Genomic DNA, 25,869 nt, shown 5'->3' with positions numbered 1-25,869 from the left:
GTAATACTGTTTTATGAATTCTATCTTTCAGATTTTTTGACAGCAGACTAGATGACAAAAGCTTCTCAACCGAATAATAACAGGCATTTCCCATGTTTATTCTGTATTTAATTTCCTCCCGAGTGTCATTCATATGTGTTACTGTTGTTTCGAGATATTTGAATTTTTCCATCTCTTCGAAGGATAAATCTCCAATTGTTATGTTTCCATTTCGTACAATATCCTGATCACGAGACATAACCATATACTTTGTCTTAAATAAATAAATTTGAACTTTTTGAAATTGCAAAGGATAACAAAGAAAAACCTCTCATAATTTATTTTCAGCTCGATTGGGTTAGTCAGATATGAAATCCCTAATATATACCGAAGGATATGTTACAGTACTGGGCCAAAGATAGTGAGATTAATAATAGGGAATTACTAGAATGGTAGCAAATTTTTTTGAGCTCAAATGTAAGCGTTCTAATCACGATATTTAGGGAAATGAAGATATCAGTTATGTAGATTTTGTTGAACTAAAAGACTGGAAATCATTAAAAATAAAATGTAAATATTTTGTAGTATACTTTCTATATGTCGGAGATAAAAGACACTCTGTCACAAATACTGAATTTTACATGTGAGCTGAATGAAATTGAAGTGGTAAGATCAAAAACCATTCAAGTCCACTTCTGGCCATTCAATTTTTGCAAATTTGAAATTAAATTTTGGATGTTTCCACAAATGTTACGACTTTAAAAGTTGGTATACTACTTTGTCTAGATCTCGAAAACAACCATAAATATATTATGTGCAAAAAATAATAATTAGGTAAGAATTAAAAAAAAAAAAGTTGTTTGCATTTTTCTCGATACTTGTATAAATGGACTTGAATGGTTATTGATCTCACCGCTTCAATTCAATTCAATTCAATTCAATTCAATTCAATTCAATTTATTAAGCCATTAAACATACAGTGATAGGCTTCGTCACAAAAAACATACATATGAAAATACACATATAATTGAAAACAGTAATTAGAATGAAAACATTTTGAAACTCTAAAATTAATTAAAACACTTCACTCTTAATGTAATAATTGTAACTAATCTAAATAACTTTATTTATTAAAAAACAGTTTCATATGAATTTATGTTAAGAAACTCATCTACAGAGTAGAAAGGATTAATTAAAAGCCAATTATAAAATCTAGCTTTGAAACTATTGGTTGGTAACTTATAATATTGACTGGGAAGCTTATTATATAATTTCATCCCCATGACAGAAAAATTTGTACTAGTTTTATGTAATCTACAGTATGGAATATTAATTTGTTCACTATTTCTAATTTCATGATCATGTATATTGGCTATTAATGAGTAATTGTCTATATTTTGTCGAGTGTAAAGGACTAGGTTGTATATATATAAATTTATGACAGTTAATATCTGTGATTGTTTGAAAAGAAGTCGACAATGTTCAAGATAGTTTGATTGACATAGAATTCTAATGGCTTTCTTTTGCAAAATCAAGACACTCCCAATTTTGCTACCGTTTCCCCAGAAAATTAAGGCATACCTAATTATCGACTGAAAGAACGAAAAGTAGGCTTATCTTAAATAATTTTGAGAAACACAAGTCACTAATTTCCTTAATAAATATATAACTCTTGATAATTTTGTGCATATATATTCGATATGTTTTTCCCATGTTAAACTGGAGTCTATAAAAAGTCCTAAAAATTGATATAGTTTTGTATGTTGTCCTTTTTTATTACATGATTTAGGGTAAAAGTTATGTTGATAGTCTTTTCTTGATTAAGCAAAAAACCATTAGATTCAAACAATAAAGCCATCTGTGATAGAATATTATTAGTTAGAGCATGTAATTCATTCAGAGTAGAGCTAGAACATAAGAATGTAGTGTCATCAGCATACATAATTGTTGTAGCTTTAATGAATTTAGGAAGGTCATTTATTGCTACTAAGAATAGCAGTGGACCAATTATTGAGCCTTGTGGAACACCATAATGTATGCTGGAGAGACTTGACCAATTTTCACCTATTAAGACTAATTGCCTTCTGCCATGAAGATAGGTTCTGAAAATATTTAGTGTATTCCCTCGAATACCATAAAATTCTAATTTTGATAAAATTAAGTTGTGATCAACGCACTCGAACGCTCTTTAACACGTTACGTTATGGCACATAGTACCCTTTCCAACAGGCTAACTCGCTTATTATTACGCGTAGAATTTAGTGCTTTGCACCACTGAAAAGAGAGCGAAAAATAAACAGAAGCCTCAATTTCGTAAGAATGGACATAGTGTCTTTTACCTCCGGTATGACAGTTAAATTTCAATGTGAACGGAACAGATTTAACAGATGTATATTACTTCAAGTTTGTGATGATAGAAGATGTAATGATAATAACTAAATTCAATTGAGATAGGCCGTTGGTGCTAATTCTTGATGACTACTATTAATATTACGATAATACTTACTTAACATCCTTCTTAATCACAAAAATTATTCAGAGACGAATGAAAGATGATCAGGTGACCATTGGGAAATACAGTAATCATGGAATGAAGATAACGAGGATGCAAAGGAACAAAACGTATTTCATAACCGCTTTGGCAGTCACGAATATAATATAAGCCGGTGAGAATCAAACCCCAGACTCTTTCCACGAACTCATTGTGACTGACTGAACTACGGCTGAACATATTGTAACTTTGTCTTAAGAATTATATATTTTGTGAAGATGGAGTGTACAGTTTCCTCGAACAGAAGCTTTGCTCATCCAATTTGAATAATAACAGAAGGTCCAGTCTGTGAAACATAGGTGCAGCTTTAATTTAATTACTGATAAGATTCTTTGTTAATGCGTAATATATTTAAAGTTCGTAGATGTTTTTTACCACAAGTGCTGAAGCACAACCTGAAACTCCACCTTCATCAATAGAGATAAGATAAGTGTTGAAACTGTCCTATTGCATTTAATACTGCGTCTTTGATCTCTTCGTCTTCATTGACAGATCTGAAATAATTTGTTTTTATTTCCCGAGTGAATTTATGAAGTTCGACTCTGTTACTATTACATTGTTTAAAAATCAGTAGAATAATTGTGAAGTATGAGAAAACTATTATCTGGAGAAACTCTTCGGGGTGAGATCAAAAAAGCATATTGTGTTAAATACCATGAATCCAAAATTATCCTGTACGATATTTCAGTCCGTTAAAGTTTCTGTAGCTTATTATTTAGTCTGTTACAACCAAAACCATTGAGACCTTACCATTAATTAATTTTCGTTAATGGCACATTAAAGTAAATGTTCAAATGTACTATCACCATCTTCGGTGCAGATCTGTAAACGACGAAGCAGAAATTACATTGGACAAATCTTTTGATTTTGCCTCTGATTGAGGTTCTGGCTGATATTTATTTATGTATTTATTTATTTATGTATTTGTTTGTTTGTTTGTTTGTTTGTTTGTTCGTTCGTTCGTTTGTTTGTTTGTTTGTTTGTTTGTTTGTTTGTTTGTTTGTTTGTTTGTTTGTTTGTTTTATTGCTAGTAAGTTTGAAATGAATACAAGTTAATAAATACAATGAAAGATAAACTAGCCCACTCCTTAATGAGTAAGACTCGTGCTCAAGAGGGGATTCCAATACAGATAAAAGTAAAATTAAAATTGAGAGTGAATACAGATTAAATAATGTTTAATATGTTTAAACCCAAACTATAAATCCAATACAATTTTTTTTTATTTTTTATTAATTTGGAGAGAATTCGTGGTTAAAATAATATTGGAATAAAATTTCTTTAATAATCTGGGACCTTGACTCATGCTATGATAAAAAGCTGCATTGGTTTTACATTTTGGTTCACACATACGCAGAGAATTCATATTTTTAGTTCTTTCAAAGTTATTAAAATTTCTATGAAAATATTTTAATAAAATAAAATATTACATTTGTTTAATATTGAAAATTTTGAAGTGTTTAAAGAACAATTCAGTTGGGTAATCTTTCTGCTTTTTAAACAAATTTTTAATACTTTTTTTCTGTAGTAAAATTAACGGATAAAGGTTGGATTTATAAGTTCCACGCCAACCTATGATACCATACATAAATATAGATTGAAATAATCCTAAATAAATTATACGTGAACACATAAATGACAAAATATTTCTTAGAAAAACAAAGTAACATAATGTTTTACGTAATTTATTACAAATATAATGAATATGATTATTCCATTTTAAATGGTTTTCAATAATTATACCTATGTATTTAACCTCATTAACTTCATTAATAAGTAAACAATTACAATTTATATCGGAATAATCAGAATTATGCATTTTAATTTGTAGTATAGATGAAATTGGTTGATTACCTATATTATTTAAAGAAAATGGGATAGCTATTGTTTTATCTTTATTAATTGCAAATGAATTTAAGTCGAACCATATTTTATCAATTTTATTTTATTATTGGGTTATTTTACGACACTGTATCAACATCTAGGTTATTTAGCGTCTGAATGAAATGAAGGTGATAATGCCGGCGAAGTGAGTCTGGGGTCCAGCACCGAAAGTTACCCAGCATTTGCTCGTATTGGGTTGAAGGAAAACCCCGGAAAAAACCTCAACCAGGTAACTTGCCCGACCGGGATTCGAACCCGGGCCACCTGGTTTCGCGGCCAGACGCGCTGACCGTTACTCCACAGGTGTGGACTTTTTTTTATCAATTTTAAGCCGCAATTTGCATTATAATAAGCATCAGTCCAAGTTTTTCCACTAAAAAGTAAAACAGTATCATCGCATACGAATATAAATCACCTTCATATTCTTTAAGGTCTATCATTAAAAGGTCATTAATATATATTAAAAATAAAATCGGTTCAAGGACTGTTCCTTGCGGAACACCTGTTTTAATTTTAATAAATTCACTTAATACATTATCAATTTTAGTAGCTTGAACTCTATCATTTAAATAAGATTTTAATAAATTGGAAGCATTATTTTTAATTCCAATACAATTTAATTTCTCTAATAATAAATGATGATTTACAGTATCAAAAGCTTTTCTTATATCCAAAAATATACCAACACACTTAAAACCTTGATCAAGTACCTTAATAATTTTTTGAGTAACACTGAAAATAGCATTCTCTGTATTACAGTTTTTTTTCTAAATGCAAATTGTTTTTCACTTAATATATTCTGCTTATTTAAATGATCCATTATTCTATTTTTAATGCATTTTTCAAATAATTTAGAAAAACAAGAAAGCTAAGATATAGGTTTATAATTATTCATATTCATTTTATCACAATATTTAAAATTGGTTTTATGATAGCAAATTTGTCAGGAAATTTGGCATGCAAAAAATACAAATTAAATATATGTACAAGCGGTTTAGCAATATAAATTATTAGCAGTTTTATTAACATTGCATTAAAGATATCAAACCCACATGATGTATTGTTCTTCAAGTTTGAACTAATTTTAATTAATTCTTCTATAGTAACAGGATTAAGCTGCATAGAGCTACATGAATTTATTTTAATAAAGTTATTAGATAAATTAATTTTATTATACAAACTATTATTATTATTATTATTATTATTATTATTATTATTATTATTATTAATAGAAGAAATAATTTCCGCACCTATATTAGAAAAGTAATTATTAAATTCAGTAGCAATATTTTTTTAATCATTTATAACTAATCCATCATGAGTATAAATTTCTTTAATTTTATCATAAACCTTGGTTTGAATGTTAGAAGCTTCTTTAATAGTTTTCCGAAATATTTTCGTCTTATCTTTACAGTTTTCTAATTTATTAGAATAATATTCAATCTTCAACGTTTTTATTAAGTTTGTCAAAATATGTCTATACATTTTATATTTGTTTTTAAGGTTAACATTAAAAGGCCCTTTCTTTAATTTTACTGCAATTTTATCTCTAATTCTAATGGACCCCTTTAGTGATCCATGGTTTAATCTTTTTATTCCCACTGGATACTTTTTTTATTAAATATTCTGAGTTATTTTGAATATGTGTGTTTAAATTTTGATATAATAAATTAAGACATTCATCTGGATCGGGGTTATTTAATATATTGAACCAAGGTTCATTAGTTATATCTAATATTAAGTTATCATAATTAATGATTTTAATAATATTATAATCATTATTAGATTCTTCATATTCTTTGTCATTAATAAAGGAAATGTTTGCTTCCTAATGTGGTACCTCCGTATTTGAGGATTTTCCGAAACAGAAATAAATATCTCAGGAATCTCAGGGACTTTTATTTTAAGAATTTTGCCGCTCATATGCATATGCGCATCTGCTCCCGCCCCCCGATTCCCATTTCTCTTTTGTTAATGTATGCATTTCGCTCCCCTGAGGTGTTTCCTGTCGTCACTCATGACTTATAAACTTGAAGTACAAAGAAAAATCTTTGGTACATCATATGGTAATAGTTGTACCTTATCACAACAAATTGCAGTAATTATTATTTATTTATTACTTGTAATGTCGTAATAACATTTTATTTGACTTGGAGGATGAGGGGAGTACATTAATCTAAACTCGGCACGCGCAACACTAAAATCTCTTTGCTGTTTATGTTGTATCCTAAATTATTCAAATCGTAAATGTGTCAGTAATCAGCAGTAATAATCAACCATTATCGTAGAATATTTCTCCATTACACACGATTTTTAATCATACTCTTTGCCTCGAAAGTATTGAATAACGCTACTGATTGTCTTAAGATAAGACAAACTTAGAACAATGCAGTACTAGTTTAATAAAAGGTAAAGGTATCCCCGTAACATGCCATGAAGGCACTTGGGGGGCATGGAGGTAGAGCCCCTTGCTTTCCATGACCTCGGCACTAGAATGAGGTGGTGTGGTCGGCACCACGCTCTGACCGCCTTTTACCCCCGGGAAAGACCCGGTACTCAATTTTATAGGAGGCTGAGTAAACCTCAGGGCCGTTCTGAAAGTTTGGTAACGAGGAAAAATCCTGTCACCACCTGGGATCGAACCCCGGACCTTCCAGTCCGTAGCAAGCTGTTCTACCAACTGAGCTACCCGGCCGCCACTAGTTTAATAATAATAATAATAATAATAATAATAATAATAATAATAATAATAATAATAATAATAATAATGTCTGAAAGTGAAAGACATACTGGTAGTTCACTTCCAGCAATTAAAACGAATTAGAGGGAACTAAATCTGAAGGAAAAAAACATGTAACATATAACATCACTGCTGTACAAGTAACTCCAGAAAGAAGTCTCAAAACTGCCCGCAGCCGCCATACCGGTTGTAGCGAGATTGAAACACTTGCACATGTGTTAGGCTTCTGTTCTAATGGAGAACTTCAAAGAAACTCAAGACATCACTGAGTTCGTTCAGCACTGGCATCTTCACTACGCTTCCGGAAGTGGCTCCAACAGAAGGGTTGACATTGCATCAGATCCAACTATAAGATATGAGAAAACAATAATGCAAGCCGAAGAAGTAGATCAAGAGAAGAAAGAAATTTAGGAAGACTGTCTCCCCTATCTAAGCATAAAATATAAATCCGTTTACATAACTGGAAAATATACGATTTATTGTTTGGAGCTAGAGGAGGTATTACAAAATTTGTAAATAAAACCTTAATAGAATTAAGTTTCACAGTAAATTCCTTGCTAGAAATAATTTTATTGATGTTAGGAGATTCCTTAGTGATCTTCACTACCATTTATATTTTTGAAATTAATATTTTTAAACTACTCTTGTCAACTTAACACTTGATAATATTCCATTTCGTTTATGTCTTTATTTTTCAGAAATTTAAAGTTTTATATATCTTAATCTATTATTAAAATTGTTAAATTTATTGTTTAAACTATAACATTGTTGCACAATTCTTTTGTATTCTAGACCCTCGTAGTCAAATGCAATTCAGCAGCAGACGAAAATTTTATTATTAAATTTTATTAGTAATATAACGGTCGACTGTATTTAATTTACAAAGTGAATTCAATATTATGAAAGTAGTCATATTTTATAATTGGACAGGCCATTGTTTCATTAACAACCAAACACAAAGAATGAAATTTATGTCTATGTGCTCGGTTACGAATCTGGGGCTGTGAGGACCGTAATAATAATAATAATAATAATAATAATAATAATAATAATAATGTGATTTTGGAAGAATTTCCACAATAATTCTGTTATTTTGGGGGAATTTCGGAATTTCTTCAGGTATTTTCACACCGTTAACAAGGCTACCCTGTTATAATATGATTATGAGATACGCGGGATCAGTGTTAACAATATAGAGACTTTGTCGCTAAATGTGGCAACTTTTAACTGTTTTTCGGTTACAGTTACAATACTGCTTTAACTTCCGTATTCCTTAATAGGAATTTAGTGATATTCCAGTACCCTCTAGTGACAACAATGAAACTATGACTATTGATAATGAAGAATCTAACGACTTTCGAAGTACCATTTGGCGACTTTCCGACCCGTACATATCTGTTGGCAACATTGCGCAGAGTGCGTTTTGGCGGTAATTTCTTGTTTACATTACACAACTTTCGTGGGGTTTGTCTTTGTTGTTTTAAAAGAGAAATTTATTCATTCTTCTTATGGAGGGTAAGTTGAACATGAATTTTTTTTTTGTTTATTATAATCCGTGTTACATAATTATGTGGTGTAAATTCTTCTTATTCGTACTATGAAGTTTCGACGTCATACAGTTAGCACTGTAGTAATAAAGGGAAACATAAAGGTTAGGAACATTTTATATGGAGGAAATTCTGTCATCTTGGAAATTTGACACTTTACATTCGACACCTCATAAAATAACTCAAAAGCGGCAGATATTCAGATTCTCCCTTCGTATAGGTATGTTATTAATTGATCCTACAGTAACCTTTGTCCCTAATTGTCTACTGTATGGGTAAATCTTTGCAATAACGTTACCAAAGAAAGGCGGACAGCAAGAAAGAGTACATTCTTAGACAATTATGAGTATATGCAAGGCATATCATGAGTCTCAACTAATATAACCTAACCTGTCATCGATTCGTGTATCCAAGGCATACCAAACGCCTAAGCTAACCTAACCTGTCACATGATCCCATACCTCTCCGCCAGCTTCCGCTTTCAGAGCAACTTTCGACCCTTATTTGAGAGATTTAGAGCACGAGGGAAATAGCCTAAGATCGCTCTCGGTAGCGTAGTTGGTATAGCGCTGGCCTTCTATGCTCGAGGTTGTGGGTTCGATCCCGGCCGACATTTAAATGTGTTTAAATGCGACAGGCTCATGTCAGTAGATTTACTGGCATGTAAAAGAACTCCTGCGGGACAAAATTCCGGCACACCGGCGACGCTGATATAACCTCAGCATTTGCGAGCGTCGTTAAATAAACCATAATTTAATTTTCCAAAATCAATGTCACTGGTTCAAGTATTCCTACATTAAATCGGTGAGTTACGGCTTCAGGAAATTTTGTTGTTGCTGGATATGATAATGATTGATACAACAATTGGATTTTTTTCATTGCTGTGAAAGCAAATCTGTTCTCTTTTCTAATGTGGTACCTATATTCTGTGAAATAAACATTTTGGAGACATGTACATTAAATTGTAACAATTTTGTAGCATGACGTAATGAGAATGCAAAAATAGTTTTTGTTTTATTTTTAATAGTAATTCTAATTTGTGATGGGGGAAGCAGCAACGGGATTCTTTTATTATAGAATATCGCTTAATTTTCGTCAAGTTTGACAAACGATTCTGACGTCACAACATGGCCGACGTAAACCAACACGACGAGTAAAATAAAACTCACTGAGATATCACCTCAACTAACCCACTAACCTCACATATGTCGACCTCATGTCACTGAGATATCACCTCAACTAACCCACTAACCTTCTCACATACGTCGACCACATGACATCACCCCATTCTCCAATCTATCCAACATATATTCTCATAAAAACACTACCGATATTCTATAGTAATATAGACCCGCAGCAACTGCATTGTCAACTGTCATGAGGATGAGGATGATGATGATTATTATTATTATTATTATTATTATTATTATTATTATTATTATTATTATTATTATTATTAAAAATAAATCATGCTTAATATTGTAATAGTAATACAGGATAAGAAACAGTTACAAATTTTTAGAAATCCTTTCTGTTAGTATTGTGAATACATCTGTAAACTCAGAATTGCATGTTTTTCAGGCACAAGCCTGGATTACATCTCCCTTTCAGACTGGGAGACAAATGAAGCACAGCTGATGCAGCAATTGAATGACCCAAGCAACTGGAGCAGGGTAAGTGCAAGTTGCATACCAAGACCTATTTAGGGAGACTGTGTGTAACTCTCGTGTTAATTTTGTCGGTCATGGATGCGTAATTTTTTTTTTCTTCTATGTAATACAAATACATACATTGCAGCATATCTGGTCTCAGTTTCCTTTAAAGAAAATCAGGTAATTTGGTAGAAAACATTTGTCAGTATGACGGACGTCAGTGACATCATCAAAGATCAGTGATAGGTTAGGCTTGGTTTGTTGAGATTTTTTGGTACGCCTTGCATATACGTTTTTTTGGTTGGCATACCAAAAGCTTGAACAAACCTAACCTAACCTGTTGCTGAGCCTCAATATTCGCCATAATATGGACCAACGTTTTTCTATCGAATTACCGAATATCATTATAAATATTCTTACTGCCTTTAAGAATGCATCACTGTCAGGTATGTTTCAAGCTATGATCCATTGATGTACACTACTCAGCCCCAAAAACAATAGTGCTTCACAATATATCCTCTTGTTCTTTATGTACTCGCTTTTATTCCCTTCAGCTTCTCCTCTTCCTCTGGTAGCCAGTTTTTTGAAAGCATCTTGTCCAGTGAGCATCTTGCATCCTGTAGGTATGAAAACAGGCAGATTGTTACCATCATCATCATTGTTTATTTTTATAATTTTTGTCAAATTGTTTTAGTGTATGGTAACTCCAAAAATTTAAAATTATCTGTTGTTTTGGTAGTGCCACTATCTACTTGGAGGCTTTCATTTGGGAAATGTATGCCTACATAAACGGTTCCTTTCTGCATCCCCAATCTTTTAATATTATTCTTACAGTTTTCTGATCATGCATTGGACATCTTCTCATTGTTTTCCAGTAGGCATCTGATTGTCTGCAAAGCGGAGAGTTTAGCTATGACTATGGTTAATAGGAATTATTCTAATTGCAGCCACTTAAATTCATTGATAACTACGATTATGTCTTTAGTAACCAAATCAATCCCTGAAGTCCAGGCCTGCCCACATAACTTAGTGTTTGGAGTGAATAAAGTGTTGAAGTTATGGCCAAAATGAAGCACTTACTGTTTAAACATGCAATTCGGTGTTTATTGAATTGTACAACATTTATTAAGCCTTTATGTTGAAATCCTAAATGTAAAATCATATGAAACAGTTGGATGTATGGTTGAATTCTCGAGGTTGTGGAAATGCTAGTCATCAGGTGAAATGTACCAACCAATACATGAGTTGGCAAATGTGACAATTGGTAAAATTTTTACGATAATCTAATTTAATAGTGAACGATGGTTAGTAGAAACAACAGTGACGTAAAGTACAACCATTATTCTAGCTGCAAACAATAAATTAATTTCCCTCATAACTTTTTTCTTCAATGGCACAGCACTGTTAATTTTTAGAGAGCGAAGATAATACCAATACAGTATTCGGCAAAAAAAGGATGATTGGCATAGGACAGGAGTGTGACATGAATATGCATTAATTGTATACGCTACACGTAATAAATTCTCTCTGTCCTCCTCTCTCTCTCTCCCGCTAGCAGTTTGGCAACAGCGCAGAAATGTTGGACAAGTATTGACTAAACTCATGTGTCTTCTAAAAATATATGTGGTGTAGTAGAATTCTTACAATAATTTATTTTTATGGTGAACAGTGATTACCAGAAATGGCAATATTGAAAGATAATAGTACCGGTAACCAGAACTCAACTGTAATTGAGGGGTTGGGTGCAAGAAGGGCATTTTAGAGGATGTGCCCTTTTTGAGTAAACCGCTTTATTGTGTTCTCTGATCTGTTATGCATATGATCACCAAGTTGTAGTTCAATACTGTGATCATAGAGCTCAGGAGTACCCAAAATTTAAAGGCGTGCATAGATAACATTATTACGGTTTGAATTTTCAACATCAATTTTCTCAGAACTTGCATTTGAGAGAAGTGCCTTTCTTGCACCCAACCCCACAATTGCAGATAGACAACCTTTACTTTCCTTTTCGCCACTTCTATAACAAATAGGGCTACATTAATTTTATGAAGTAATTCATGTAGATATGCCTAAATCCTAAAAAATTTTACTGTACTGGATACACAGAATTAGGGTTACCATACATCCGTGTTTTGTATGAGTAGTATGTATTTTAAGACCTGTGTCCGTGTCTATATCGTATTGTACAAGTAAAAAGTGATTAAATGTCCGTATGGAAAATTGGAGAATGTTGGGCTTTTAGTGAAATGCCTGTCCTTGGGCAGAAAAGTATGAATGAAGTTTTGGAAAAACAAATATGTCAGCATTTTTCTATCCAGAATTTTGGTAACCCTATGCATACCAGACTAAATCTATTTCGATGTATAAATGTAAATGAAACAGAAATGTTGACAATGCAAGGCAACATTTAAAGTTGATGAATTCCGAACTTACCTAAACTATGAACACAGGTGAAATGTAGATATGTGCATTCTATATGCTTGACTTTCAGATTCCATCATTGAATGACGTGACACTTAAAGATGTGGCAGATCAGCAATTAGTGCACTTTCTGGGCATGATCCAAGACATGCACAATCCTGAGCTATTTTTAGAGCGGTATGAAGTACAACACTGTGTCAGCAGCCTGACTGCAGTGCGGCTGGGCAAGTACTGGGATATTCCAAGATGTGGGGTAAGTTCAGTTACAATAAAAAATCCCCACATATGTACGAATGTGAAGATGTTCAGAAATTGTACAATGAAACTTCTCAAAAAGAAGTGTTCCTTTTCTTTTCTCTGTTGCTTAGCCAGACGAGGTGTTGGTGGACGATTCAGTACACAATGTAAATAAGGAACGACAGTCTCTTTGTTGCATCTCAGTTCCTGCTCTCAACTCATGGGCAAAGCAACCATATGGCACAAATTTGAACAGATCTACAGCATGTATATCCAAGCAACCTGATAGAAATGAGAAAGGGCACCCAGATGAATCACCTAGCGTGAATGATGCTGAGCCCAGCCCCAAACGTCTGTGTACAGACAACAGAAAGAGTGCGGCAAATGACCTGGAATCAAATCTACCTCTACCTGGTCCAGAGGCAAAGACATGTTTGGTCAAGGTGAGAGATGTTTACATCCATGTCTCTGGTAGTCGTTTGTGTAGTTTAAGTTGTATTTATAGCAAAGAAATACATTGCCATTCAAGGGAAACAAATATGGTCGATGATGTAGTATTACATTTCATGTAAGAAACAGACTTGTGGATAATCCTATAGTGCCACATCTGTGGCTCAGTGCTGGCACACTGGTCTTCCATTGAGGCAGCCCAGGTTCGCTATCCCTTGCGTGGTCGTGTTAGAATTTATGGTAGAGAAAGCAGATGTTGCAGAAATTTTCCTTAGCAGTCCTGTTCCCTGTTACATTCCACCAACACACTCCACTTTCCCCTCGTTTCATATATCATCATAAAGTATAGACTTAACAATTAAACATATAGCTAGGTGGCAATATGTCACATGGTGTAGATATGTTGTAGGTTTTATTGTATATACACTTTCACTTTGTGAATGTGATATTTAGTGCTTTTATTCACCTAACATTAAAGAATTTGTGTAAAAATAACACGCATACATACATAGGTAAAATTCATTTCAACATAATCGTAATTTGCTTCCAATAACGTGACTTCACTTCCATTATAAAACATCGATATCCCTTCAGGCTACAACATTGTAGATTATTTATTGTGTGCTGTACATAATTACTACAACTATAGAACTTTCTAGAGTTAAAAGCGTTAAAAGTGTTTCAATTTTTAAAAAAGGTAATGTACCTTTATGACAGATGTGTCCTGTTTCAACACTAGTGTGGTGTCATCTTCAGTGTCTTCGAACTGTACTGAAGATGACACCACACTGGTGTTGAAACAGGGTCCATCTATCATTAAGGTACATTACCTTTTTTTTTTTTTAAGTTGCAGCACTTTTAATGCTTTAACTGTAGAAAGTTTTATAGTTTTAATTAAGTGTTAATGTGAACAATAAAAAACAATGAATTGCTACAACTTCAACATAGATTTTGAATGCCTAATATCTAAATATATCCCTGATAGCATGAGCAAACTGATCCATTACAGGTATACAACAATGATGAGAAGTTGTCTTTGAATGATGTTATCGAAGTCATTGGATTCTTGTCGAAAGACCCAGTGATGGAGAATGTGAGCAACTTTGAGGAGATGGACGAGGATGGAGACGTCTGCAACCACGTGCAGCAAGTCCCACTGCCTCCCCGACTACATGCTTTGTGTATGCGTAAACGAAAACACTGCAATCCCTTGGTGGACCATGCCTTCTGCAATACAGGTAAATGAAATAATTGGTAACTGCTTAGTAAGAAATAATTATTAAGTGAAGAAGTGGAAAGTTCTCAACATCATTTGGATAAGAACTCCATTGTCTTTGCTTTTCGCAAAAAAGTTTAGTATTACTTACTTACTTACTGGCTTTTAAGGAACCCGGAGGTTCATTGCCGCCCTCACATAAGCCCACCATTGGTCCCTATCCGGAGCAAGATTAATCCAGTCTCTACCATCATATCCCACCTCCCTCAAATCCATTTTAATATTATCTTCCCACCTACGTCTCGGCCTCCCCAAAGGTCTTTTTCCCTCCAGCCTCCCAACTAACACTCTATATGCATTTCTGGAATCGCCCATATGTGCTACATGCCCTGCCCATCTCAAACGTCTGGATTTTATGTTCCTAATTATGTCAGGTGAAGAATACAATGCTTGCAGCTCTGTGTTGTGTAACTTTCTCCATTCTCCTGTAACTTCATCCCTCTTAGCCCCAAGAACCTTATTCTCAAACACCCTTAATCTCTGTTCCTCTCTCAAAGTGAGAGTCCAAGTTTCGCGACCATACAGAACAACCGGTAATATAACTGTTTTATAAATTCTAACTTTCAGATTTTTTGACAGAAGACTAGATGACAAAAGCTTCTCAACCGAATAATAAGACGCATTTCCCATATTTATTCTGTGTTTAATTTCCTCCCGAGTGTCATTTATATTTGTTACTTTTGCTCCAAGATATTTGAATTTTTCCACCTATTCGAAGGATAAATCTCCAATTTTTATAGTTCCATTTCGTACAATATTCTGGTCACGAGACATAATAATATACTTAGTCTTTTCGGGATTTACTTCCAACCCTATCGCTTTACTTGCTTCAACTAGAATTTTCGCGTTTTCCCTAATCGTTTGTGGATTTTTCTCCTAACATATTCACGTCATCCGCATAGACAAGAAGCTGATGTAACTCATTCAATTTCAAACCCTCTGTGTTATCCTGAAATTTTCTAATGGCATATTCTAGAGCGAAGTTAAAAAGTAAAGGTGATAGTGCATCTCCCTGCTTTAGTCCACAGTGAACTGGAAAAGCATCAGATAGAAACTGGCCTATACGGACTCTGCTGTAAGTTTCACTAAGACACATTTTAATTAATCGAACTAGTTTCTTGGGAATACCAAATTCAATAAGAATATCATATAATACTTCCCTCTTAACCGAGTCATATGCCTTTTTGAAATCTATGAATAACTGATGTACTGTACCCTTATACTCCCATTTTTTCTCCATTATCTGTCGAATACAAAAAATCTGATCAATAGTCGATCTATTACACCTAAAACCACACTGATGATCCCCAATAATTTCATCTACATATGGAGTTAATCTTCTCAAAAGGATATTCGACAAAATTTTGTACGACGTCAACAAAAGTGATATTCCTCGAAAGTTACTACAGTTAGTCTTGTCCCCCTTCTTAAAAATAGGTACGATTATGGACTCCTTTCATTGTTCTGGTACAATTTCCTTTTCCCAAATTGCAAGTAGAAGTTCATAAATTTCGCTAGATAATGCCCTTCCACCCTCTTGTATTAATTCTGCTGGAATTTGATCAATACCTGGAGACTTGTACTTTTTCAGATTTTCTATCGCAATTTCGACTTCAGAAAGTGTGGGTTCCGGTATAAATGGCTCAGCAGTTTGTATTTGAATTTCGTCCCGATCATTTCTATTTGGCCTATGTATATTTAGTAGTTACCCAAAATAGTTTTTCCATCTGTTCAGGATTGAATGAGTGTCTGCAAGTAAGTCACCATTCTCATCCTTGATCACGTTTACCCTTGCCTGATATCTGTTTTTAAATTCCTTTATACCCTTATATAAATCTCGAATGTTTTTATTCTTACTGTTTGTTTCTATCTCATTCAGTTTTTTCTTCAAGTAATCTCTCTTTTTATTCCTAAGTGTACGACTTGCTTCCCGTCTCTCATTGAAATAATTATCTCTATTCTCCACAACTGGATCCTGTAAGAATTTCAATTTTGCCTGTTTCCAGTTTAGTATTACATTTTAATAAAAAACATTTTTTGAAAACTTAAATTTATTCTTTATAATTTTATAGATTTGTTTAACCTATTTCTGAGATTTTAAAATTTTGTTTTGTATTTACTTGATTGCCTGTCACAGACACAAGCCATGATTTATGACGCATTATGGGAAGTGAATCTTTATTGTATCAGAATTACCTATATATATGATTAATGAAAAGAAAACATGACGGGTTTTTCTTAACTAAGTGTAGTAAAAAATTAAATAATATTTAAAAAAAAAATAAAAGTTTATTGCAATACAATAGTTAACTCATTTAAGGGATTATACCTATTATTGATGGGGACTGGGGTTTGGTACTAAACATTACATAATTAGTAATTTATAAATAAGTCTGAAGGAAGCCTATGTGAACTCAGTATCAATAATAAAAATGTATTGAACCAAAAGTGGCAATATTTAGTCATTAGTTTGTACATCTTTTCTGTAGTATTCGTCCAACTTATAAAAGCAATTATTTACTAGGTAGTGTTTTAGTGAGTTAGAAATATAAACTGAAAGATAAGGACGTTGACCATCATTGTGCAGGTGAGATGTTGGGGCTGGCACGCACAGTGCGTGATGATCTTCATCTGGTGCTGAGCCAGATGCTGCTGGGAGACCACCTGGCAGCTGATTACCTCATTTGCCACCTCATCTCTACAGTGTGAGTTGATGAATATTATCAGTTTGATGAAAAGGCACTTAATTCTCTTGTCTTTTTATTTTATATACAGTACAAAAAAAAATGGGGCTACATACGAATGTGCGTGTGTGGCTGTTTTTGTGTTTGTGTGTGCTTAATCAGTCTTTTGCATTTACAATGTAATGTGTGATTACAGCTTTCAACGTAGTGAATTACTGGCACTCGGACAGTTCAGCCTGAACCTGTCAGGTATGCTAACTACTGATGGATACTCTCGACATTTGTATGCTGTGTTGGAGCAACTTCTTACCAAGAGTCACTTCTTGCCCCTCACACTGGACAACCTCAACAAAGGCACCTTCATACCAAGGTTTGTTTTTCGGTCTCTTTCATGGGAATGAATCCATGTTGTCAGCGAAGTAAACATGTAATAAAGAAAATAATTCCAGCAATTGTTTAAAAGTTGGACCAATCTAAGATGACCTGATGTGCTACCATCACAGTGCAATGCACACGCATGATGTCAATTAGAAAACTTAAATTAATTATATCTCCATCTGATATACTTATAGGTCTTCTCAATGCAGCTGAACTTGTAAAATCTAAATAGTTAAAATGAAGTTTGCCATCAAAAAGTTTTTTCCGTGAATTGAGTACACCAATTTGTAATTTATGTCCGTGATGTTCTGTCTGTTGTGTTTCTTACTTGCTGAAACCTACTGTTGAATAATACAATGGTAATGAAATTAGTGGAGTTGCCAATAGATTAAAATAATGTTTCATTAACATGCTCTGTTGTATATGTAACTCCATCTGTAGTAATGCCAATAAATTTTAACAATGGTAGCCTGGGCTTAGTAACAAGGGAGTGGAAATATTAAATATTTCTATACCTGTAGTTTGCTCTTTCACCAATCCATTCCAAGGAGTTCTTTGTCATTGAAATCTTTAAGAATCATACAGATAAGTAGTTGTATTAGTTTGGATTTGATAATAAAGTTAAGCCGATAAGTTTACTAACTTCTCTGTAGTATAAAAATCAGTATAATATTTGTTGTGGAGATCATTGTAATGACATTTTCGATTTCCTTTTTACTTCATAATTATATAAAGTATCAAGAGAAAGTATTGCGATGCTATAAAATATTTATTTCGAGATTTTCATGGAAATACACGTTATCAGCATTCCTAATATCGAAAAGTTATTTTGGGATTGCTATCTTTCCATCTGTTTGTAGACAACAATTTCTCCTAAGCTATTAGGTTAAGTTCATATTCAGTATCTGCTAGTCAGTTCAACCAGTGGCAAAGTATGAATTCTTTGAGAGGGTAGGCACTACTACTGCTGCTGCTACTGCTACCACCACCATCACCATTGCTTTTTCTTTCAGTAAAAAAGGTAAAGGTATCCCCATCACACGCCATGAAGGCTCTTGGGGGGGGGGGGCATGGAGGTAGAGCCCCATGCTTTCCATGACCTCAGCACTAGAATGAAGTGGTGAGGTCGGCACCATGCTCTGACCACCTTTTACCCCTGGGAAAGACCCAGTACTCAATTTTATAGGAGGCTGAGTGAACCTCGGGGCCGTTCTGGAAGTTTGGTTACGAGAAAATATCCCATCACCACTTGGGATCGAACCCTGGACCTTCCAGTCCATAACCAGCTGCTCTACCAACTGATTTTCTTTCAGTGCATCTAAAAATCTGCATAGATCATTATTAGTGTGACAGTGTTCTTGTCGAATGTACCATATATACGCGAATACTTCATGCATATTTTTTCTGGAATTTAGCGAAGAAAAATTAGAGTGTGCACATTATTTGAATTATGATTGGTACCGTTTTGCCTCAAACACTTTTTAAATTTTCTAAGCATTGTATATGATTTGCTACAGTCCTACATAACAACACTTCTCCCATTCTACTAAATTAAAAATCTACGCAAAGTAGGGGATTCAGCTTGGATCATGTCTATGGATTTAGACACAGTCTTTCCTTGGACTTTAATTTCTTACGTGTCTACCTGCCAAAGCACTGTGCTAGCAGCTCGGACCACGAGAGGCCCTAGGCCCAAGCTCGTGGCAAACCAGTGGCCAAGCTTGACATGACTGCTGTACATACATACATAATACTCTGTCTTTCCCACAGTCAGTCCTTACATTCATTTTACTTTTTATTTGCTTATTCAGGAAGGACTATGAACAGAACCGACTGCTAAGTGGTCTACTTCAGCTGAGTGCACAGACACATCTGGTGCTGGACGAGACTTGCCTGCAGCAAGGACAGTTGGACTCGAATGGCGTGCATAACATAGCAGCCCTGGGTGCTCTCATCTCTCAGCAGAAAGTGGATTACGATTTCAAGTACTACACTCTGGAGTTCCACACTGATGTGCCTGTCCTTGTGCTCTCAGAGGGAAAGTCCCTATTGCCGGTAAGGAATCTGCTTGTCTGGCAGTTGATATAAAACATTGCTAACGTCCTAGGTGGTCCAGCAGTTACCATGCTGCTATTGGATCCAAGATTGCTGGATTTTTAATAGTGATTATTACACTTTTACTACATCATACTACTTTTGACCAATAAAAGTGTACAGAATGACATGTTTCAACCAATAATAGTTGCTTATCCTACAATCAACTCCCTAGCATTTTTTTTATCACTTCCCTAGCATTTGTTTGTTTTTATCACCCCTAGCTGCTCATCCTACAATTTTTATCACCTCTCTAGCATTTGTTTTTTTATCACCTTCTTAGAATTTGTTGGTTTTCATCACCTCCCTAGCATTTGTTTCTTTGTTTGCCAACATTGTACTTTCAATAATTGGACCTTTTAAAATGGTTCATATTTATTTCATCATCCTTAATTAAAACTTTTCTGTCATTTATCTTGTTTATATTATTTAGATTATGTTATAGCTTCTACTGTATGAGATGATGGATAGTCACTTATCAGAGATTGTTTAATATATATTGATAATTGAAGTGGAATGCAACTGTTTTAATAAAAATGAAACTGAATCAACAACGCCTTCTCGACTAGTAATCGTCCATAGATTTCAATGAAGATTCTATAGTTGGCACATTTGGTAACAAGAGAACAAGCTAATCATAACACATTACTGCGGAATTAAAATCTAGACGATTAATATATAGCCAAATTTTACTCTACAAGACTGTTAACGGTATATTGAATAACTGTGATTTTCTTAAATTCCTTCAGTTCAATGTAAAAAGAACAGAATTACGTCATAGGCAACCTTTTGTTATTCCAATTCCTAGAACTGTTTTCTTCAAGAACTCTCCATTGTTTGTTATGTGTAATACTTACAACTCTCTGTCTTTAAACTGTGATTCTCAATTAGATTTCAGTTTAACAGTTAAAAATTTTCATACAACATTAAAAAGAATTATATTTCCTTAGATATTTAAATTATGAATAAGTGTGTTATAATGTGTTTTACTCCAGTTTTGAAATAATTTTTCATTATTATATTGACATTTGGCACTATATTAACTACAATATTATATTCTAGCATCTATTATGTATCTTTCTTTTTTTCGTTTGTGTTGTTTGTTTTGTTTTTTCTTATTATATATTTTGTATATGTATCAATGTAAGCCACCTATAATTGGAAGCTTGTTTCTGTTGGTGGTGGATTTAAAATAAAATAAAAAAATAAAATATCTGTGGTGATGAAATGGTACAATACCTAGTACATTTTCAAGACAGCTTAGTATTTTAATAAGTCAATTAATATTTTATTGTATTAGAGTACTTTATTTCTTCTAATCTTTATATACTTTCTTCTAATCGTGTAATAGTCAATTAAATCCCACTCGAGTTTTGATTTTCTCTGGATAAATCAAAACCTCTAGTGAGATTATTATAGATAACAATAATTAGCATACCTTCCTCTAAAGTGGAAGTAAATCTGGGAAGCTAGTGACATAGATTTACAACACATGAAAGAACCCTGTTGTGAATGAGGGAATTATTCTGAAATCTGAACAGTAAAGAACATGAAAAATCGTCATACTTCATGTTAAAATAAAGTGAAGATAGAGGTATCCCCTTTACATGCAATGAAAGCACTTGGAGGGCATGGAGGTACAGCTCCTTGCTTACATGACCTCAGTACGAGAATGAAGTGGTGTGGTTGACACCACGCTTTGACTCTCTTTTATTTTCAGGAAAGACCTGGTACTCAGTTCAATGAGATTTTTCTCGTTGCCAAAACTTCCAGAATTAACTTCGAGGTTCACTCAGCCTCCTATTTTAATATAACCCCAGAATTTAACTAGAGAGTTGGAAAACCACGAAAAATATCAAAATAGGTGAACTTTGGAAGCTCACAATAAGGCAACATGTGTTGCAGAGTAACGTCAATGTTCCACTAGAATTTGATGCCCATAGCCTGCAGACCAAGAAAGAGATCTTCGAAGCTGTTGGTCACTTCCTGCAGGAGCCGATGCTGCATAAGCTTCGAAAATATCTGACAGTGATGAGTCACCTGCAGTATTCTTTGCCTCAGGACCTGGAGAAGGTGAGTTCAATTTAAAAAGGAGAGAAAATTACTGTTCTTGTTTTTTGTCAATGAGAGTTTTGCTGAAATCATATTTAAACACTTTGACAATTAAACATATAAATTTGCTTGAACAAGTTCAAAATAAATTTCTAAAATATCTGTATTTTAAAAGTTTTAATTATTATCCACAATATGAAACATACAATTTTATGATTCAATTTTTTAACGTTTCAACCTTATCACATAGAAGAGATTGCAATGTTTTACTGTTTTTTATATAAATTAATAAATAATAAAGTAGATGATATTAGTATGCACGATAATATTTCTTATTATGTCCCATACAAAGCTTCTTACAAATATTATCATAATATATTTTTTATCCCAGAAGTAAATACATATTCATACTATTATTGTCCAATTTATAGAGTTCTTCTCACTTACAATAGATTGCATAGCTTAGGAGAGATAGATATATTTTATGTGAGTCTTGTTACGGTATGCTTGCCTTTTTATATTGTTATCCGACAGAATGAAAATTTAGCTATTGTTTCCTCTAAATATATTTTATAATATCATTCCCGGTGTATCAAAAACTTTAGCTATTTTGGTGCGCATGCTTCGATCCACCTCCACCTCCTACATGAATGTTCAAGGGGAGGGGGATAAAGTTGTGATCATGGTTGGAACGCGAAGTCATTGCTCGAATGGCTCTGAGACGGACAATTAAGAACGTGGAATCAGCTCAGCTGGAGGAATCAGCCAACTTAAAATTGACGTTAGAATCCGATAAGTATACACCTGGGAACTTGAGACTGTGGTTGTGAGATGGGACGTGAGAGGGTTAATAGTTCTTTAAAAGATATGTAAAAGGGGTTGTTCAATGAAATAGTTTGGTTATTTGTTTTTGGTTTTCCTTCCCCAAAGGTTTTGTTGTTATTCTATATTAAGAGACATTATGATGTAGGGCGATGTTGTTATTACTTATTGTCGGAAGTTTCCTTGTTAATGCCCTTTTAAGACAGAGATCAAAATTTAAGAGAATGTCCTTGTTGTTGAATGTTTTTGGTTTACAGAGATAATTATAATAAAGGGAGGTATTGTAATTTGGAATTCTTTTCCCTTTCTGAATTCATTCTGGTTTTTCCAAGTTCCTTACCTAAATATTGGTGTGGTTGAGGAACCGTCATAGCCTTAAACAGTTCAGATATACTTGTAATACATTTCTGAAAATGATATAGCTTATGTTATATTCTGTTGTTTTGTATTAAGATTATTATTGTATTATTGCAGCCTCCTGTCGCAACTTTTGCAGCTGCAGTAGAAAAGTTGTGCAGCAAAAGTAGCAACGTGTGACCGTACCTCAACTGCCTAACTGTCCCATCTGTGTAACTGCAAACTACTTGTCTGTTTATCTTTCCTCTTTCCTAAATTTCTACTTGCTTATCTGTTTGTTAATCTGTCTGTATTTTTATCTCTTGTAATTACATAATAATGTATTTTTTAGGTAATACAAGATGACTTCGTAAGACTAAGAAGAGGAACTGGCTCCACAACCTCTGCTTCAGATCTGCACCTGCTCTTGGTGCTTGCCAGGTGGTGTATCTTTCTTATGGAATATTAAAAAATTTTTAAATTATGGTTTATTTAACGACACTTGCAACTGCAGAGGTTATATCAGCATCGACAGTGTGCCAGAATTTTGTCCCACATGAGTCCTTTTACATGCCAGTAAATCTACTGACATGAGCCTTTCGCATTTAAACACACTTAAGTGCCATTGACCTCGATCAGGTTAGAACCTGCAACCTCGAGCATAGAAGGCCAGCACTGTACCAATTACGCTACCGAGGGCGACCTTATGGAATGTTTCAATGCAACCTGACGAGTTCTTTTTCTTATAGAAAATCAGTCCATCATGATCCCAAGGCTGCGCAAACATAATTAAAAGTATCTGGTTATATGAAGCCTTCTTAAGCAATGAAACACCTATGTGAATAATTCGAAATTTTCTCGGGCTTCCAGCCAGGTCATAAGTTGGTGATCCACCGACGTTTCGAGGATGTTCATCTTCCTCATCTTCAGGGTTAAATGATATTTAAGGGTACCCAGCTCCTTAAATTATAGTGCCAGAGGGAGGAGTCAGCCGAGGAGCTGTGCGCCGATTGGCTGTTATTAGTGCGGCGAGAACGCGGCCGACGTGTCGTCTTGCTTTGTGCTTTTCGGCTGAATGACCTTGGGTCTCACGATGGGCTTCGCGGACGAGTTCTCATGTGTCCTCCGCTGATGACGGCCCGTCGTCCGGGCGGTGAGAAATTTAATAGCCAGTGCCCATGCCGCGCTTAGTTGGAGACCTGAGTCCCGATTCAGGTTACCGCGTTCCGCCACTATGGCCAGGGTTTCTTTTACTCTTCTATCCCAATAGCCCGAACACTTCGCCAGGACCTCAGTGTTATTGAAATTAGCCCTATGGCTTTTTTCAATGCAATGTCATTTAGCAAGGTTATTCAGCCGAAAAGCACAAAGCAAGACAACACGTCGGCCGCGTTCTCGCCGCGGTCCACACTAATAACAGCCAATCAGCGCACAGCTCCTCGGCTGACTCCTCCCTCTGGCACTATAAATTAAGGAGCTGGGTACCCTCAGATATCATTTAACCCTGAAGATGAGGAAGATGAACATCCTCGAAACGTCGGTGGATCACCAACTTATGACCTGGCTGGAAGCCCGAGAAAATTTCGAATTATCACGTCGCCAGGAAAGCTTCAGTAGTTATTACCTATGTGAATGTCTATGGAGACATCAAGGAAGACTACTGCATGTATCCTTAAACATTGATCTTTCCATAACTATCATACCTTTTTTATATCTTAATAAACAACTTTATAGAACTTTATAAATAGGCTTTATAATGCATATTATTTCTTCATGCTTCATAATTCATCATAATGCATCTTCCATAAATGCACATTGTTGATTGTTGAAGGTTGGTGTCCCTGAGTCGGGGAGAGCAGAGTCTATCCAAAGAATCCTGGGAACTTGCATGCAGTATGGAGAAGCAGCGAAAACATCGAGTCAGCCAATACATACGACATTGATGACTAGTGAATTGAAAAATTTATTTGGAAACAGCCCATTCATTGTTGCTGAATTTTAAGGTTTATTGAACGTACAATTTTGTTTGCCATGAAGTATTTTAAAATTTGGGCAAAATGTAAGTGTAGGTTGCAGATCATAACTTCAAGATGTGGTATGGTTAATTTAAGTTGTTACATCTTCTGCATTAATAACACTGGTCAACAAAATTAAACATATGTTAAAAGATAAAGAATGAGTGATTATTATAGCATTTCTCGTGCTGATTTCAGATCTGTTTTCAGAATGACAGTTTATTACATGTGCCGTCTATGCTTATCCTTATTTAACAAATATATTGGTTATACAATATTTTGTTACATGATATATATTTATTTGAACGTTTTCGGCTCTATGGAGCCATCATCAGAAACAAGTAAGCTCATATGTATGGTGTGAGTACACTATATGTTGCCGTACAAGTAAACTCAATTAATGTTAAAATTAAAAGGCATGTTTCTATTTAAAAACAATGATTGTAAGGCAGAAATTACAATATAAATACAAGGCGGCTCTATGGGCCGTGATAAAATGTTACAATTGCTGATGATAAAATTAACTAAAATACTTTAAAATTGTTAAGATCAGAATTAATAGTCGTCCAGTTTGATGGTTATGTAGCTTTCCATATTTGGTGGGAGCTGGGGCGACAGCTGTGGGGAAGAAAGTATCAAATGTAATGTCTATACTCAAAAATTTTTTTCAATGATGCTCGTTTCCAGAACAAAGTATATACATATCTCAATGCTATTAATGCCAAGATCTTAATAATTCACATGAATCTGTTA

General features: G+C 34.2%; 1 protein-coding gene across 2 annotated transcripts in view; it reads left to right on the top strand.

Moving 5' to 3' along the window:
* LOC138704745 (mini-chromosome maintenance complex-binding protein) overlaps positions 1 to 25,351 on the top strand; it is a 31,986-nt gene extending 6,635 nt beyond the window's left edge. The window contains exons 1-11 of one of the 2 annotated variants that reach the window (XM_069832922.1): positions 8,553 to 8,667; positions 10,281 to 10,372; positions 12,843 to 13,025; positions 13,141 to 13,452; positions 14,469 to 14,697; positions 17,323 to 17,440; positions 17,616 to 17,789; positions 19,609 to 19,852; positions 21,797 to 21,964; positions 23,454 to 23,542; positions 24,933 to 25,351. In XM_069832922.1, coding sequence (XP_069689023.1) covers positions 8,661 to 8,667; positions 10,281 to 10,372; positions 12,843 to 13,025; positions 13,141 to 13,452; positions 14,469 to 14,697; positions 17,323 to 17,440; positions 17,616 to 17,789; positions 19,609 to 19,852; positions 21,797 to 21,964; positions 23,454 to 23,542; positions 24,933 to 25,044 — 1,728 coding nt within the window. In that variant the 5' untranslated portion in view covers positions 8,553 to 8,660 and the 3' untranslated portion in view covers positions 25,045 to 25,351. Of the gene's footprint in view, positions 1 to 8,552; positions 8,668 to 10,280; positions 10,373 to 12,842; positions 13,026 to 13,140; positions 13,453 to 14,468; positions 14,698 to 17,322; positions 17,441 to 17,615; positions 17,790 to 19,608; positions 19,853 to 21,796; positions 21,965 to 23,453; positions 23,543 to 24,932 lie in introns of those variants that run through there. The other variant, XM_069832930.1, reaches the window with a different exon arrangement.
* The last annotated feature ends 518 nt before the right edge of the window (positions 25,352 to 25,869 follow it).

This window comes from Periplaneta americana, chromosome 1 (genome assembly GCF_040183065.1).
Source record: "Periplaneta americana isolate PAMFEO1 chromosome 1, P.americana_PAMFEO1_priV1, whole genome shotgun sequence".
Lineage (NCBI taxonomy): Eukaryota > Metazoa > Arthropoda > Insecta > Blattodea > Blattidae > Periplaneta > Periplaneta americana.
This window is presented reverse-complemented; position numbering and strand designations above follow the sequence as displayed.